At 34.7% G+C, this 13,342-nt stretch overlaps 2 protein-coding genes across 2 annotated transcripts; one reads left to right on the top strand and one right to left on the bottom strand.

Moving 5' to 3' along the window:
• Positions 1–362: 362 nt before the first annotated feature.
• On the top strand, positions 363–2,279 carry LOC142637400 (dof zinc finger protein DOF4.6). Its single transcript, XM_075811676.1, has 2 exons — positions 363–521; positions 947–2,279. The coding sequence occupies exons 1-2, from the start codon at positions 498–500 to the stop codon at positions 1,811–1,813; spliced, it is 891 nt and encodes a 296-aa protein (XP_075667791.1). The 5' UTR covers positions 363–497; the 3' UTR covers positions 1,814–2,279.
• Positions 2,280–5,292: 3,013 nt separating this feature from the next.
• Positions 5,293–9,780, bottom strand: LOC142621816 (uncharacterized). The gene is made up of 3 exons (XM_075795181.1): positions 9,250–9,780; positions 6,717–6,865; positions 5,293–5,669 (listed from the first exon to the last, which is right to left on the bottom strand). Exons 1-3 carry the CDS (start codon positions 9,424–9,426, stop codon positions 5,531–5,533), a joined length of 465 nt encoding a protein of 154 aa, XP_075651296.1. The 5' UTR covers positions 9,427–9,780; the 3' UTR covers positions 5,293–5,530.
• Positions 9,781–13,342: the final 3,562 nt, after the last annotated feature.

Genomic DNA, 13,342 nt, shown 5'->3' on the forward strand with positions numbered 1-13,342 from the left:
AGCTTTGCAGTTAAATTGACACATTCTCATGCAAAAAATATTTAGGAGTTTAAGAGAAAAGGGTTCAAACAATCTCAAATTTTAAAGGTCAAATATATATTTTAGTTATTTTAAAATTTATATAAATATCATTTTTATTTAAAAATAAATAACTTTATTAGTTGAATTAACTAAAACTCAAAAACAGCCTAAGCAAAAAAGAGTGACTACATGTGCACCTTAAACAAATTATTATTTAATCTACAAATCGGCATTACTCAAATAATTAGAATATAATAGTATTTTATCCTCTCTCTCTCACATTCTCATATACAGTACAAACAGCACATAAAGCAAGGAAGAGACAAGGGTGATACATACATAAGACGTCCACCCAAACCGTCTTAAACATTCCTTTTCCTGCTCTTATAACCAGTTTCAAGGAAAGGAGCTCATTTTTACTCTCTTTGAACACATCATTTCCTTATTTTCCTTATCTTCTTTCAGTTGCAACATCCATGGACACTGCTCAATGGCCACAGGTAGATAGATCTATATCACTTGGTCTTTTGGTTTTCAATTCTGTACACAAGGCTGTAATTTTCTTTCTTTTTCTTGCTAGCTAGCTTTTCTAGATGTTTATTGGGTACTTTTTTTGGTAAAAAAAGATGATGGTGTTCATGGCTAGTGTGTCTAAGTCCCCACCTATTTGGATTTAGTTCTTATCAGTTCTTCAACATGTATTTCACTTTATCTTTCTCTTTTGTGTATATGATAAAGGAAAAGAAACCCTTTTTTTCTTTTTTAAGTGTAAAAGCAGCTAACTTGTTTTGCTTTGCTTGTTTTGTTTGTTTGTTTAGTTTCTGATCTTTCCTTGATCTTGAAGTTCTGGTTTTTTTCTTTATGTCTGTTTTCTTTTTTTATTTTTTTTCATTTTTTCCTTTTGTTTGTTACTGTCTCTCTATAGGAGATTGTGGTGAAACCAATAGAAGAGATAATCTCCAACACATGTCCAAAGCCTGCAAGTTTAGAAAGGAAAGCAAGGCCTCAGAAAGAACAAGCCCTAAACTGTCCAAGGTGCAATTCAACTAACACCAAGTTCTGCTACTACAACAACTACAGCCTCACACAGCCTAGATACTTTTGCAAGACTTGTAGAAGGTATTGGACTGAAGGTGGTTCTCTGAGAAACATTCCTGTTGGTGGGGGTTCAAGAAAGAACAAGAGGTCAGCCTCTTCTTCTTCTAATTCTTCTTCCTCTAATACTTCATCAAAAAATAAGCTTCCTGATTTGGTCACACCCCAAAGCCTGTCACAATCTTCCACTCAAAACCCTAAGATCCATGAAGGTCATGATCTAAACTTGGGTTTCCCAACCACGCAAGATTTCAGAACTATCACAGAATTGGTTCAAGTACCTAGCATTAATAATGATAACAGCAACAAGAACCAAATTTCTGGTACTTCTTCTACTACTACCAATACCACTACTGCATCTCATCAACTTTCTGCTTTGGAGCTTCTTACTGGAATTACTTCAAGGGGTTTCAATTCCTTCATGCCCATGCCAGTTCAGGATCCAAACTCAGTTTATACATCTGGGTTTCCTCTAGTACATGATTTCAAGCCAACTCTGAATTTCTCTCTGGATGGGCTTGGAGTTGGAAGTGGGTATGGAAGTTTTCAAGGTGTTCAAGAGAACAGTGGCAGGCTTTTGTTTCCATTTGAAGATTTGAAACAAGTCTCAAGTACCACAAATGGTATTGAACAAAACAAAGAGCAAGGAGATTCAGCTGGGTATTGGACTGGGATGCTAGGTGGTGGATCATGGTAAAGAAAGATAAAAGATAGCCTGGGTTATTTTTGGTTTTTTTTTTTTTTTCTTCTTCTTTTAATTATGGGTCTTAATTAACCTTCTATTAATTGGTGGGTTACTTGTCTGGATTTTTCATAGCTAACAGATAGGATACATGGGTTTTTTTTTTCTCCTTTTGTTTCTCTATTTACTATTAATAATTAATCTTATTTACTCTTTGATGAGCATGGTGGGATTTTGAAGCTTATTTTAGATTGGCTTCAGAGAAGGGTGAGATGGGATACTCAGTAAGGGTAGAAGATCAACATATGCCCATATTTTTTAGGGTTAAGAAGTAGAGAAGGCATGCAACATGCCCTTCATTTGATGTAATTTCTTCTATCACAAATCAAGCTAGATGAAAGGAAACCCACCATATTCTGTGTCACATTGGCTTGGTACAAAAAAGATTGTATAATGTGCAAGTTATTCTTCATCCAAATAATTATGTAAATGTGCAAGTTTGTAAGGATTTTCATGCATGAAAAAAAAATGCTTTTATTTATAGTATTTTTTCAATATGGAAAACAAGTAGTTGTTGTTGTTAATTGTTTTAGGGACTTGTAAGGGTTGTAACAGTGGATTTGAGTTACTTCCATCTCTCTCTCTCCCTATTTTGTTTTCTTGCTGTTTGTAAACAGGTTTTTTTTTTTTTTAAAGCTTTTATATAGCACCACATAGATTCTTCTAGCCATCAAAGCAAATCTCTAAGAAGAAGAGCGAGGGAGAAAAAAAAGAGCTAGATAGTCAGGTGAGAAATCTGATCCCTCCACATGACATTGTTATAAATGAGTCTTCAGAAAAGTAACTCAACACAATGTTAGAACCACTAAACCTGCCTCAACCAAAAAGTTCACCTACTGACTTCTATATCTAAATAGTTTTAAAGACTCCCTCACATTGCCACCATTATAACAAATGATCATTGCTTCCATGCCCACCCCTTTCATTCTTTCTTTCTTTTTTTCTAATCGAAAGATTGTCAAAGTTCTGACAAACCCTCCCTTCTTTGGTCCTGGTAAGGGACCCACAAACATTCCCCTAGGCAAGTGTGCTGAAGAATAATACACCCCACTAAGTTGATCGATCTAGATCTATACCCTCCATTTATAAATTACTTTATTTTGGTTCTTTGCTGTAAGCCACTTGGTGTGTGCATAATAACTAGGAAATGTTTATAGATCTACCACCTTCTATCATGGAGGTCTTTTTCTCTTGCCAAATTAAGTCATTTAGTTTATATATAATCTGTTTAATTCTACTCTGTCCTTTGTCTATGTACTGTTTGGAAACTAGAATATCCAGCCACCCCAACATAACTTTGGTCCAAGTTGACAAACCATATATTCCTTGAGCACCAAGGGTGGTGGATAGGTTCAAAGTTTTTGTGACCACGCATAGCTATTAATGGAAAAGATTAATTCAAAAGGATCGGAAGACCAAAATGATAACATAACTTACTTGTTTGGTGCCTTGATGGATCATCTAAACAAGAATTTAATTAGACTACCTTTCAAGTTTTGCTATTATAGTATATCTTTTGAAGAGTTTTAAGGAAATTCCCATATTATATATGCTCATTCTTTTCCGTAGAGTAAAAAATATGCAAACATATATACCATGGAAAACCTCAAATAGCTAAATGTTTATTATGAATATTCTATAGATTTTGCTCATAAATTCAACTGTCGGCAAGTTTCTATAACCACTAAATGAAAATGACCGTTTTCTTTAATTAATGCATGCAATGTGTTGCTTTTCTTACTCGTGGATGGTTTTGCTTTTCCAAATTATTCCAACACTGAATAATTCCCCAAATTCAAATTTGATACCTATAATTTTATAAGCGCGGTACCTTTTGCTTGATGCACATGCACTCCACATTTGAAACGAAACTTTGCATGTATCAATACACTTCTTTTGAGAGAGAGAGAGAGAGAGAGAAATCTGATCAGCATTGCCCTATGTAGAGAACCAAGTTCTTAATATTTGAATCCTAACAGCGACATTTAAAATGAAGTCTATGGAGGTTTACAATTGTTTGGATACCAAATTGGTGATATGCAAGTGCATAATGCAAAATTAACAACCTAGGGCCTCAGATTATTGTGTTGTCTGGGGCCAATATTGTTCTATACATTTGTATCCGAATGAAGACAAAATTTACAATATAATATCTTTTTAAGATGTTAATATTTAACTTGACATGATTTTAAAGTTACTTAGTCATTTAGCCTTTTTCTTTTTAAATCATGTTTTAGAAACACTAATTCATCACTTAAAATCACATTTTTAAAACAGAATTTCAACTCATTTTACTCAATTTTAAGTGAAATCATGCTTTCGGAGTCGTATTTTTAAAACACATTTAAAAAAAATGTTAAATTACCAAATAACTTCAAAATAGTGCCAAATTTATATAATTATTATTAAAATAATATTATTTTTCAAATTTTGCCTTGAAATGCACATTCACTTCATTGCATTTTATCCAACAAGAAAGTTTGAACAATTTTTGTATCACATATTTTGCCACAATTCTGAAGTTGTAGAGGAAAAATTGTGAATCTCTACAATTCATAGTCGACCACTCCATCAAGTTATGGTAAATGTTGCAGTCATAGAAGAACTATTACCAGGTTATGTTCTTACTATCTTGCGTAAAAGTACTGTTAGTAGTTGGCATGGAAGTATCGGAGGAAACTGAGCTTTGGCATTTTCCTTGAAACGAAACAAAATTTGCAGTCAATTGCAGTGTCACTAAGTAGCAATATTCTATAATCTAAAAGCTTGTGAAATGAATATGATGCTGCACTCACTGTTTTACTACCTAACAGTAGGAGATCATAGTAGGTTGCTTATCAACCAAAAAAAACAAACACATAGTTGGTAGGACTCGGATGACCAGGTCAACCGTGGTGTAAGCTTTCCACTTTCCACTTTCCACTTTCCACTTTCCACAGATTATTTAGCAGTGGATTCCACCGCATTGTCATGTTATCAAATCGTATCTCAGCAAGATATATTATGAGCTCCTGCATGGATTTGTATTTTTAACTACCTCGAATTCGTTGATACGCTCCATTCACGGACAACTATGGGACTAAATGTTGCCAGATTTACAAAATTTGGTCATTTGAACAGTTCAAACATTCATGTGCTAGGAGCACCTGAAATGGCAGTTGGGTTCATCATGACTTCACCATCTCAGCAATAACAATAACCTCATAACCCATAGGTTGAGAGCCTGCTTATTTGGAACAAAGAAATTTTGTACACAGGCCCAATGATATAGTTTTAAGCTGCACCAGTAGAATGGGACTGGATCCGGCACCTCATTCACCTACCAATGAGCATTATCATTGAGAGACAATGAGTCTAGTAAGCAAAAGCAATCTTTACAAATTTTTTTTTCTTTTCATTTTACATGAAACAAACTAAAAGCCATTTGCGCCAGGTGACAATGGACTAGAATAGCATAGCACGAGAGTTCACCAATGTTAGCAGGTACACAGAGAATACAACGAAAGTATTTCTCTTGAAAATATAATGAAAAGCAATATATGTAAAATTTTCACTAACAGGAAAAATATTACACCCTTTCCAGTTTTAACGTCTGTACAGGGATATCAATTGGAGTATCAAAATGATCAGCCTAGGAACTGGAGGTAAACCAAACTTGAATTTCTTCACAGTTCATTGATCAGCATTGATTCCAAATATACGGACCTTGTGCATGTGCGGGAACTTTGCAACCACCAGCACAAAAACTGCTAACGTGTTGAAGAAGAGCATAGGGTGCTGATAGTCCGTTGTATGTGAGGCTATCAAATACCTGCCAAATGAAACATATGATTATCAAAGAATGGTTCTTATAAGGGTACTCCTAATTTGAACAAATCTTTAATGTCTTGAGTACCTGAACTCAGAAAATATTTCATGAAACCCCTAGCAATTAGTCTTAAGAGTTTGATATCTATGTTCAAGAAACAAACAAAGACTTTCCTACAAGAGAGAGACTCTTCTACAATCAAGAAAAGCAATAAATCATGAGTAAGCAAAGGTCTGGCCAGAGTCAGGTAGATCAACTATTCCAATCAATAATGACATAAATCGTGGCATTAACATTCCTTGGGTGGGATTTTTTTTTTTGTGGGGGGGGGGGGGGGGGGGGGGAAGGATAACCAGGGTTCAATTGCACAGCAAAAGAAAGTTTTCAAATCCAACTTAACTCTACAGTGCCTTACGGAGTCCCCACAGAAGACATTTGTTAGGGAGACCACAATTTGACCCCCTACAACCACTCTAAAAATAGGCCCGCGTGGTATGATGTCGAAGGCTATAAAAGATTTGAGTGTCTTCCTCATCACCAATTGGTTTTGAGGTGGAATGGCATAACTCATGGTCCGACAAATTGTATCAAAGCCAAGGTCATAAATTCGAGTTACGAAAGTGTCATTGTAAGGGAGGGATTGTTGGAGAGACCACAATTTGACTCTCTACAACCACTCTAAAAACAGGTCCACATGATGTGATGTCAAGGGCTATATTGAGTGTGTTTTCCTCATCACCAATTGGTTTTGAGGTGAAATAGCATAACTCACGGTCTGACAACATCAACCCACAAAAATGATAGTTTTAAGAGAGCACTTAAGATAATATTCGAAGGCACACTCCTTGTATAGAAATTCCTATATTGTGGGGTACAATCATCGGTGATGCCAACAACCACCTTCTCAAGTCCCCCCCCCCCCCCCCCCAGGCGGTTCCACCTCATGTGCCAATTATATTTTTTCAACTAAAAGGAAATTGGGGTAGTGATGCTATAACTACAACATACATTTCATATTTTCATGTAAGAAATGAAATGAGAAATACTAACAGCACAACAGGCACCACAGTCAAAAACTTTCTGTTGCGAGTGAGCTGCTTGCCACTGTCTATCTGCTCCCACCAGGTCAACCTGTTGTAGATACCTTGGTCATCGGCAAATGGTGTTCCCTTCTTCCAATGAAAGAAGTGATAAGTAACCTGAATGAAGAAAAAATAAAATCATGATATGAAAACAATAAGAAACTTATGTTGATAGCTGGAAGTTATAACTTTGCAAAGGGAAGATAAATACATAAATTTATTTTCTAGATAATGGATACTTATTTTAATAATGGCCTTTTTCTCATCAAGCAGATACTTGACTTGCAAACATGCATACTCTGAAGGAAAGCAAACATTGCAACAATGCCAAAACAAGGATGCTAAAAACCAAGGACAGACTATTTATCTTCATTCCTCTAGATGATTTTCCAAGTGAAAAAGAAATGTGATTACCAAACTCAAGTAGAAGGGGGAAAGGGTAAACAACAAGAGATAATTCAGGAATAATGCTAAAACAATAACATTTAGTGGCTACTTATTAGGTTGCTGATTGCAGTTTCACCATATTTGATATGAAACATTTACTTCTAAGGTTTTCAAGTGTGACCATTCATTCACATGATAGTGAATTTATTATCAAATTAACATGTTACAATAATTCAGAATAGATTTGCCGCAAAAGCTGGACAAAACTGAACCAAGATATAGGGGAAAGATCTCCATAGCTAAAATTATACCAATTTATTAAGATATGGATGCTCACAATGATATATTGTCCAATACCTCATATTAATAAGTTACAAAAATGGGGATTTTTTTTATTTTTGGATAATTAATCAAATTCAGAAGTAGCTCATCAACAATGATTATGGGATTATGGAGACACACTTCAGACCAAGAGATACAAAGAAATTTAAAAGTGACATGATGCTCAAGAAATATAATACATCTTTCTATCAGGCATACTTTCCCCAAGTCTTTATAGAGTAGTTATCCTTTATATTAAACTCTCTCTGCCTGTTTCACAGGTGCACCTAGCATCTTCAGCAATAAGAAACCATGCGTCTAATTAGTTGAACCATGAAGAGAGTGCTCAAGGCCCACCTCAGAAAGAGGCTGACTCATAGCATACAAGCTATTAATGCTCTTAATACTGAAAGAATATTATTATATCTCCTAAGTCCTAACCATTTAGTCACTTTCTGTACTGCATACCATTACCTTCCACCGTCCTCAGCTACAAAAATTCGGTTACTTTTATCACAAAATTGTCAAAAATATTTCCATTTCAGAATCCAAAACTTTACAATATACCATGTCCAACCACAAATTTGCCACCTTTTCCCAATTCAACTACAAGCTTACTATATCCAAAATTCAGCTCAGCAAAGAACTAAAGCTCTAAGCCTCCAACCCGTATTTCTGCTTAGCAAAATTTTTTTTTTTTTTTAAAAGCCTCCAAAAGAAAGTGTGCCCTAAGCTCTAAACAAATTTAGTTACTTTTTTATCACAAATTTGTCTATTTCCATTCTAGCATCTAAAAGATTAACAATGCTAGCCTGAACCATGTCCAACCACTAATTTTCTATACCTCCCCAATTCAATTGAAACTTACATATCCAAAATTCAGCTCAACACAGAGCTAAGCTCCAACACAGAACTTGCCCTAACCTCTATTCAAAATTCAGTTATGTTTTTTCTTGGGATAAGCTAAAGATTTCAGTTATTTTTATCACAAAATTGTCAAAAAGTTTCCATTTTAGTATCCAAAAATTAACAACAGTATCCTAAACCATCCTCCTACTAATTTTTCATTCTTTCCCAATCAAACTAAACACTTATATTGAGTATTCAGCTAAACGCATAGCTAAGGTGCAATACAAAGCGTGCCTTAAACTCTATACAAATTCAGTTTCTTTAATCAAAACTTATCAGGAATATTCCCATTTCACCCATCCAAAAACTAACCAGACTATCATGAACCATTTCCAACCACTAATTTCCCAGTTTCCCAACTCCACTAAAAGCTCACTAAATCCAAAATTTCAGCTCAACACAAATCTCCATCCGAGATGAATTCATTTGATAGTTTAGATTAAATATTACAAATCTAATATGTATTTCAAACACGCAATATCATGTAAACCGTTAAATACAAGAAAATAAAAATCTAAACCGTGAAATGAATCGACGATCCTATACAAATTCGATCACAAAACCATCATAAACCAAGTGCAATTACTAATTTTTCACCTTTTTCCCAATTTTACTAAAAGCTTTCGCTATACATGTCAAGAATTTCAGCTCCACACATACCTAAGCTCCTAACCTATACAAAAATTAACAAAAAAAAATCCCCAAATCAAAAAACCAAAACACTATTTCCAAATTAAGCTGAAAACGATAAAATTAAATCCATGATTCAACTAATTAGCTCATCTAATCCCCTAAATAACAAAACTAGCATAAATTAACAAATTCAGATAAAAAAGTCAACCAGTTTGAAACCCTAAACTGAGAGAGAGAGAAAAAGAAAGTACGAGAAAATGAGCGAGGTGGACTATGGTCCAAGCCAAGCCAGAAGAGCAATTGAGAACGGAGAGAACGATGAGCCACGAGAAGAAGAGGATGAGAATGTAGGTGGTCCACACGCCCGGGTACGTGAACCATTCTGTGTTCCGGTTCAGATCCGTGGGTCGCACCGCCTTCACATACATCTTTCTTTTGATTTTCTTCTCTCTCTTTCTCTCTTTTCCTTTCTTTCTCTTTTCCTTTCCTTTGTATATTTGGTCCTTTCCTTTCTTCTTCTTTTTCCCAAAATGACGAAGTTGTCCCTTTGTATTTGTGATGAAAGGATTGATTGATGATGGGTTTGGTTTTATATTAGTAGGGGGAGCCGGGGAGGGGGGGTGTAGCTTAGGGGTATAGTTGGGGATTTTGGGTTGATGATAGGGGTATGGTAGGAAGTTTAAAGGTTTGGGGTGGTGGGAGACGAGATCAAAATATCATCTATAGGGGGAGTCAACAACTTTGAATGCGTTTGGCTGTGGTGGTTCAAAAAAAAAAAAATTGGTTTATTGGATAACAAGTCTTGGGAAAGTGCTTAATGGAATCAAAATTGGGTTAAGAACTTTGTGAGTCAGTAAACTATTTGTATTTTTTGATGGGGAGAATTTAAGGTGGACTCCTTTTTTTTTTTTTTTTGGTTTTCAACGTGGTGCCTAGACCTTACACACACCTCGACTAATCCCCACTTGCGATAGGAGTTTGCCGTTGGCCATAAGGTGTTACAACAACTGGGAGTCGACACCTCCTTCTTGATCAATTGTAACTTGGATAAAAAGAGTTTGAATAATTGCAAAGTACACCCTTAAAGTTTGAGGTTGTTTAGATTTTACTCCCTAAAATTTGAAAAATTAGATTTTATACTCCGAAATTTGATTCCGTTAGCAAAACCCCATCTTCCATTAGTTTTGTTCGTTTCAAAGAATTCAAAAGAATATATAATTGGTTCTTGTTTATATTTTGAGGATAGTTCATTAAGAAACAGATTAATAATGATTAACAAATCAGTTATATAGCAAGTTTAGGCTAATTAGGAATCAGATTAACATTGATTAACAAATCGGTTAAATGAAATGTTTGTGCTAATCGAAAAGTTTGTAATATATGGTGATTGTGGTTTAAACATTTCTCTTCAAACATGGCTATAGACTAGTTCAATGAGTGAAACCAAATATTGGTACAAGGGCAACTTACTACTTATCCTAAAAGTGTAAACTTATAAAAAGAAGTAAAATTTTTTTTTTTTTAAGCAAATTGAAATATTTGAAGTAGATTTCACCTGCAAAATTATGCATCTCTTGTAACTCATTAAAAAATATATTACGCATCTCTTGTTTAAAAATTTTATTTAGTACTATTGAAGTACAACAATATGGTATTATTTCCTCTCACATCAATTGAGGAACTCCCGATCAATTTAATTAATAAAACTTACAAACCAATCATAAAAGAGGATTGAGTACTACAACTATGTCACTGTATTTATGGTAGTACTGAATAATTACCCCTCTTGCTTAAAAGAAAGCAACCCCCCAAATTTAAAAATAGTTTCTTTACTTAGATATGTAATGTTTATACTTTTTTCATTAATATGACTATTCATTTGACAATAAATAGTAGTAGAGTCCGATTAATATATGTCCTTAGGGCACACATTAATCATCTAATTTAAAAAATATTTTATAAGAAATTGAAAAAGCCTTAAAAAATTTAATTACTTTTTCGCTTTTTCATTAAAAAAATTTCGTAAAATGGTTTACTAGCATATACCTTAAGGACATACGTTAGTAAAACTCATAGTAGAAAACTTTGTACTTTTTCAACAACAAAAATAAATAAATAAATAAAAAATAATCTGACACGTTGTCATTGTCAATGGAAATGGTTTTTTTTTTTTTTTTGAGATAGATAAAATTCTACTTTAACCTAATCTAATTGTATATGTGTGTGAAGCTCCTTTCTGGAAACTTGAATTTCGGCTTTTACCCCCACACCCCACAAACACTTATACTTGTGAAGTGATTATCATGCTAAAAGTGCGCAGTGGGTCAAAAATAGTTGACAATCAATATGATGAAGTAAGAAACTACAAATAGAAAGAAAAAAGTGTATATAATTTGTTACTAATAAGACTAGGAGTGAGTGATTTCCTCTTTAGCAAGATGAAACAAAAATTGGTCAACTTGAAACCCAGAGGAAGATTTTTCATTTTGCAGAAAGTATGGTGAATTTTCACCCCAATCACCCAATGCATTTGTCAATGAAAAACTATAAGTAGGGCTGCACCGACCAAATTTGAAGAAGAAAACAGATGGGGTAGTTGCTACCAAACTTAAAACATGTTGAATATTATAACACACTACAAAAAACGCGGGCTGTAGCCGCGTTTTTTAGCCACGTTTAAAAAAAAACGCAGCTATACTTGACCTATAGCCGCGTTTCAAAGAAACGCGGCTATAGACCAAACCTATAGCTGCGTTTTTAGGAAACGCGGCAATAGACCTAACCTCTAGCCGCGTTTTTTATAAAACGCAGCTTTAGACATAACCTAGAGCTCCGTTTTAAAAAACGCAGCTCTAGGTAAGGTTTATAGCCGTGTTTGTATGTGTGTAGCTGCGTTTTTTTAAGGGCCTATAGCCGCGTTTCTGAAAACGCGGCCATAGGTCCAGTCAAATTTTACTTTTCACCTTCATAGCATGTACAGCCCAATAAATTTTTTTTTAAAGTTGGGGCTATAGCCGCGTTTTTAGAAACGCGGCTATAGGTAACAGGCCAAATACACATTCGGCATGAGCTTTGAGCGGACTAAATTATTTTTTTAATGGAGGACCTATAGCCGCGTTTTTTAAAACGCGGCTATAGGTAACACAAAAAACAAAAATGGAGTACGCTGAGATATGTAGAATAATAAAATATTATATTTCTAACAAAGTAGGACCTATAGCCGCGTTTTTAAAAACGCGGCTATAGGTCTACTTTTTAAAAAATAAAAAAGTAATGACCTGACCACTCACCTACCCCATTTAATCCCTACCACTCCATTCAAAATATCTATCTTTTCTCTCTAATGCCCGTGTTCTTCTTTTCTTGTCTTTTCTTTTTCTCTCAACACATCCATTATTTTCTTTTTCTCTCAACACAACACAATGGTTCTTTTCATTTTTCCGGCAAAGATGACCGGAAATATTCATGGGAGAAGCTAAGGTTCATCTATCTCTACTATTTAAGGTAAAAAATTTCTAATCTTCTTATGGGTATTATACTTTTGCTAGAGCTTATTTTTATTTAAACTTTATGAGCATTGGGAGTAATATTTATGTGTTTATATGTATGGGTTTTACATTGGTGGAATTATTTGATTTTGAATTTTTTGGATATGTGCTTGAATTTGTGCTATAGTGCTTATGTTTAAATGGGTTTGTGATCTTGAGGTTGTGCTTTTGTGTTTGATTTTGAATTTTTTAAATGGGTTTGTGTTTGATTTTGAATTTTTTAAATGAGTTTGTGTTTGATTTTGAATTTTTTGGGTTTGTGTTTGGTTTTGGATTTTCTGGGTTTGTGATTAATTTTGAATTTTTTTTGTTTGAATTTTGAATTTTCGGAGGAAAAAAATAAACCCAGAAATTTTTTTTTTGTTTTTAATAAAACCTATAGCCGCGGTTACAAACGCAGCTTAAAGTGGGTCTGTAGCCGCGTTTTTAAAAAACGCGGCTATAGACCCAATGCCTATTGCCGTGGTTAAAAAACGCGGCTTTAGGCTTGACCTTTAGCTGCGGTTATAAAAACGCGGCTATAGACCCGCAGGGGCTGTTGCTGCGCCGCTTAGGCCTCGGTTGTAAACGCGGCTCTAGAAAACGCGGCTATAGCCTATAGCCGCGTTTTTGGGGTCTATAGCCGCGTTTTTGAAACGCGGCCATAGACCCCGTTTTTTGTAGTGACATGTGGAATATTATTCTAGGGACATGAAGCATTGACATCAATCACATATATATCATATCATATAATATACTATATAATAAAATTAGCTTTAAAAGCCACAGTTGCACCAAGTAGCTTCACTAAATTGCA

Source organism: Castanea sativa, chromosome 1 (genome assembly GCF_040712315.1).
Source record: "Castanea sativa cultivar Marrone di Chiusa Pesio chromosome 1, ASM4071231v1".
NCBI lineage: Eukaryota > Viridiplantae > Streptophyta > Magnoliopsida > Fagales > Fagaceae > Castanea > Castanea sativa.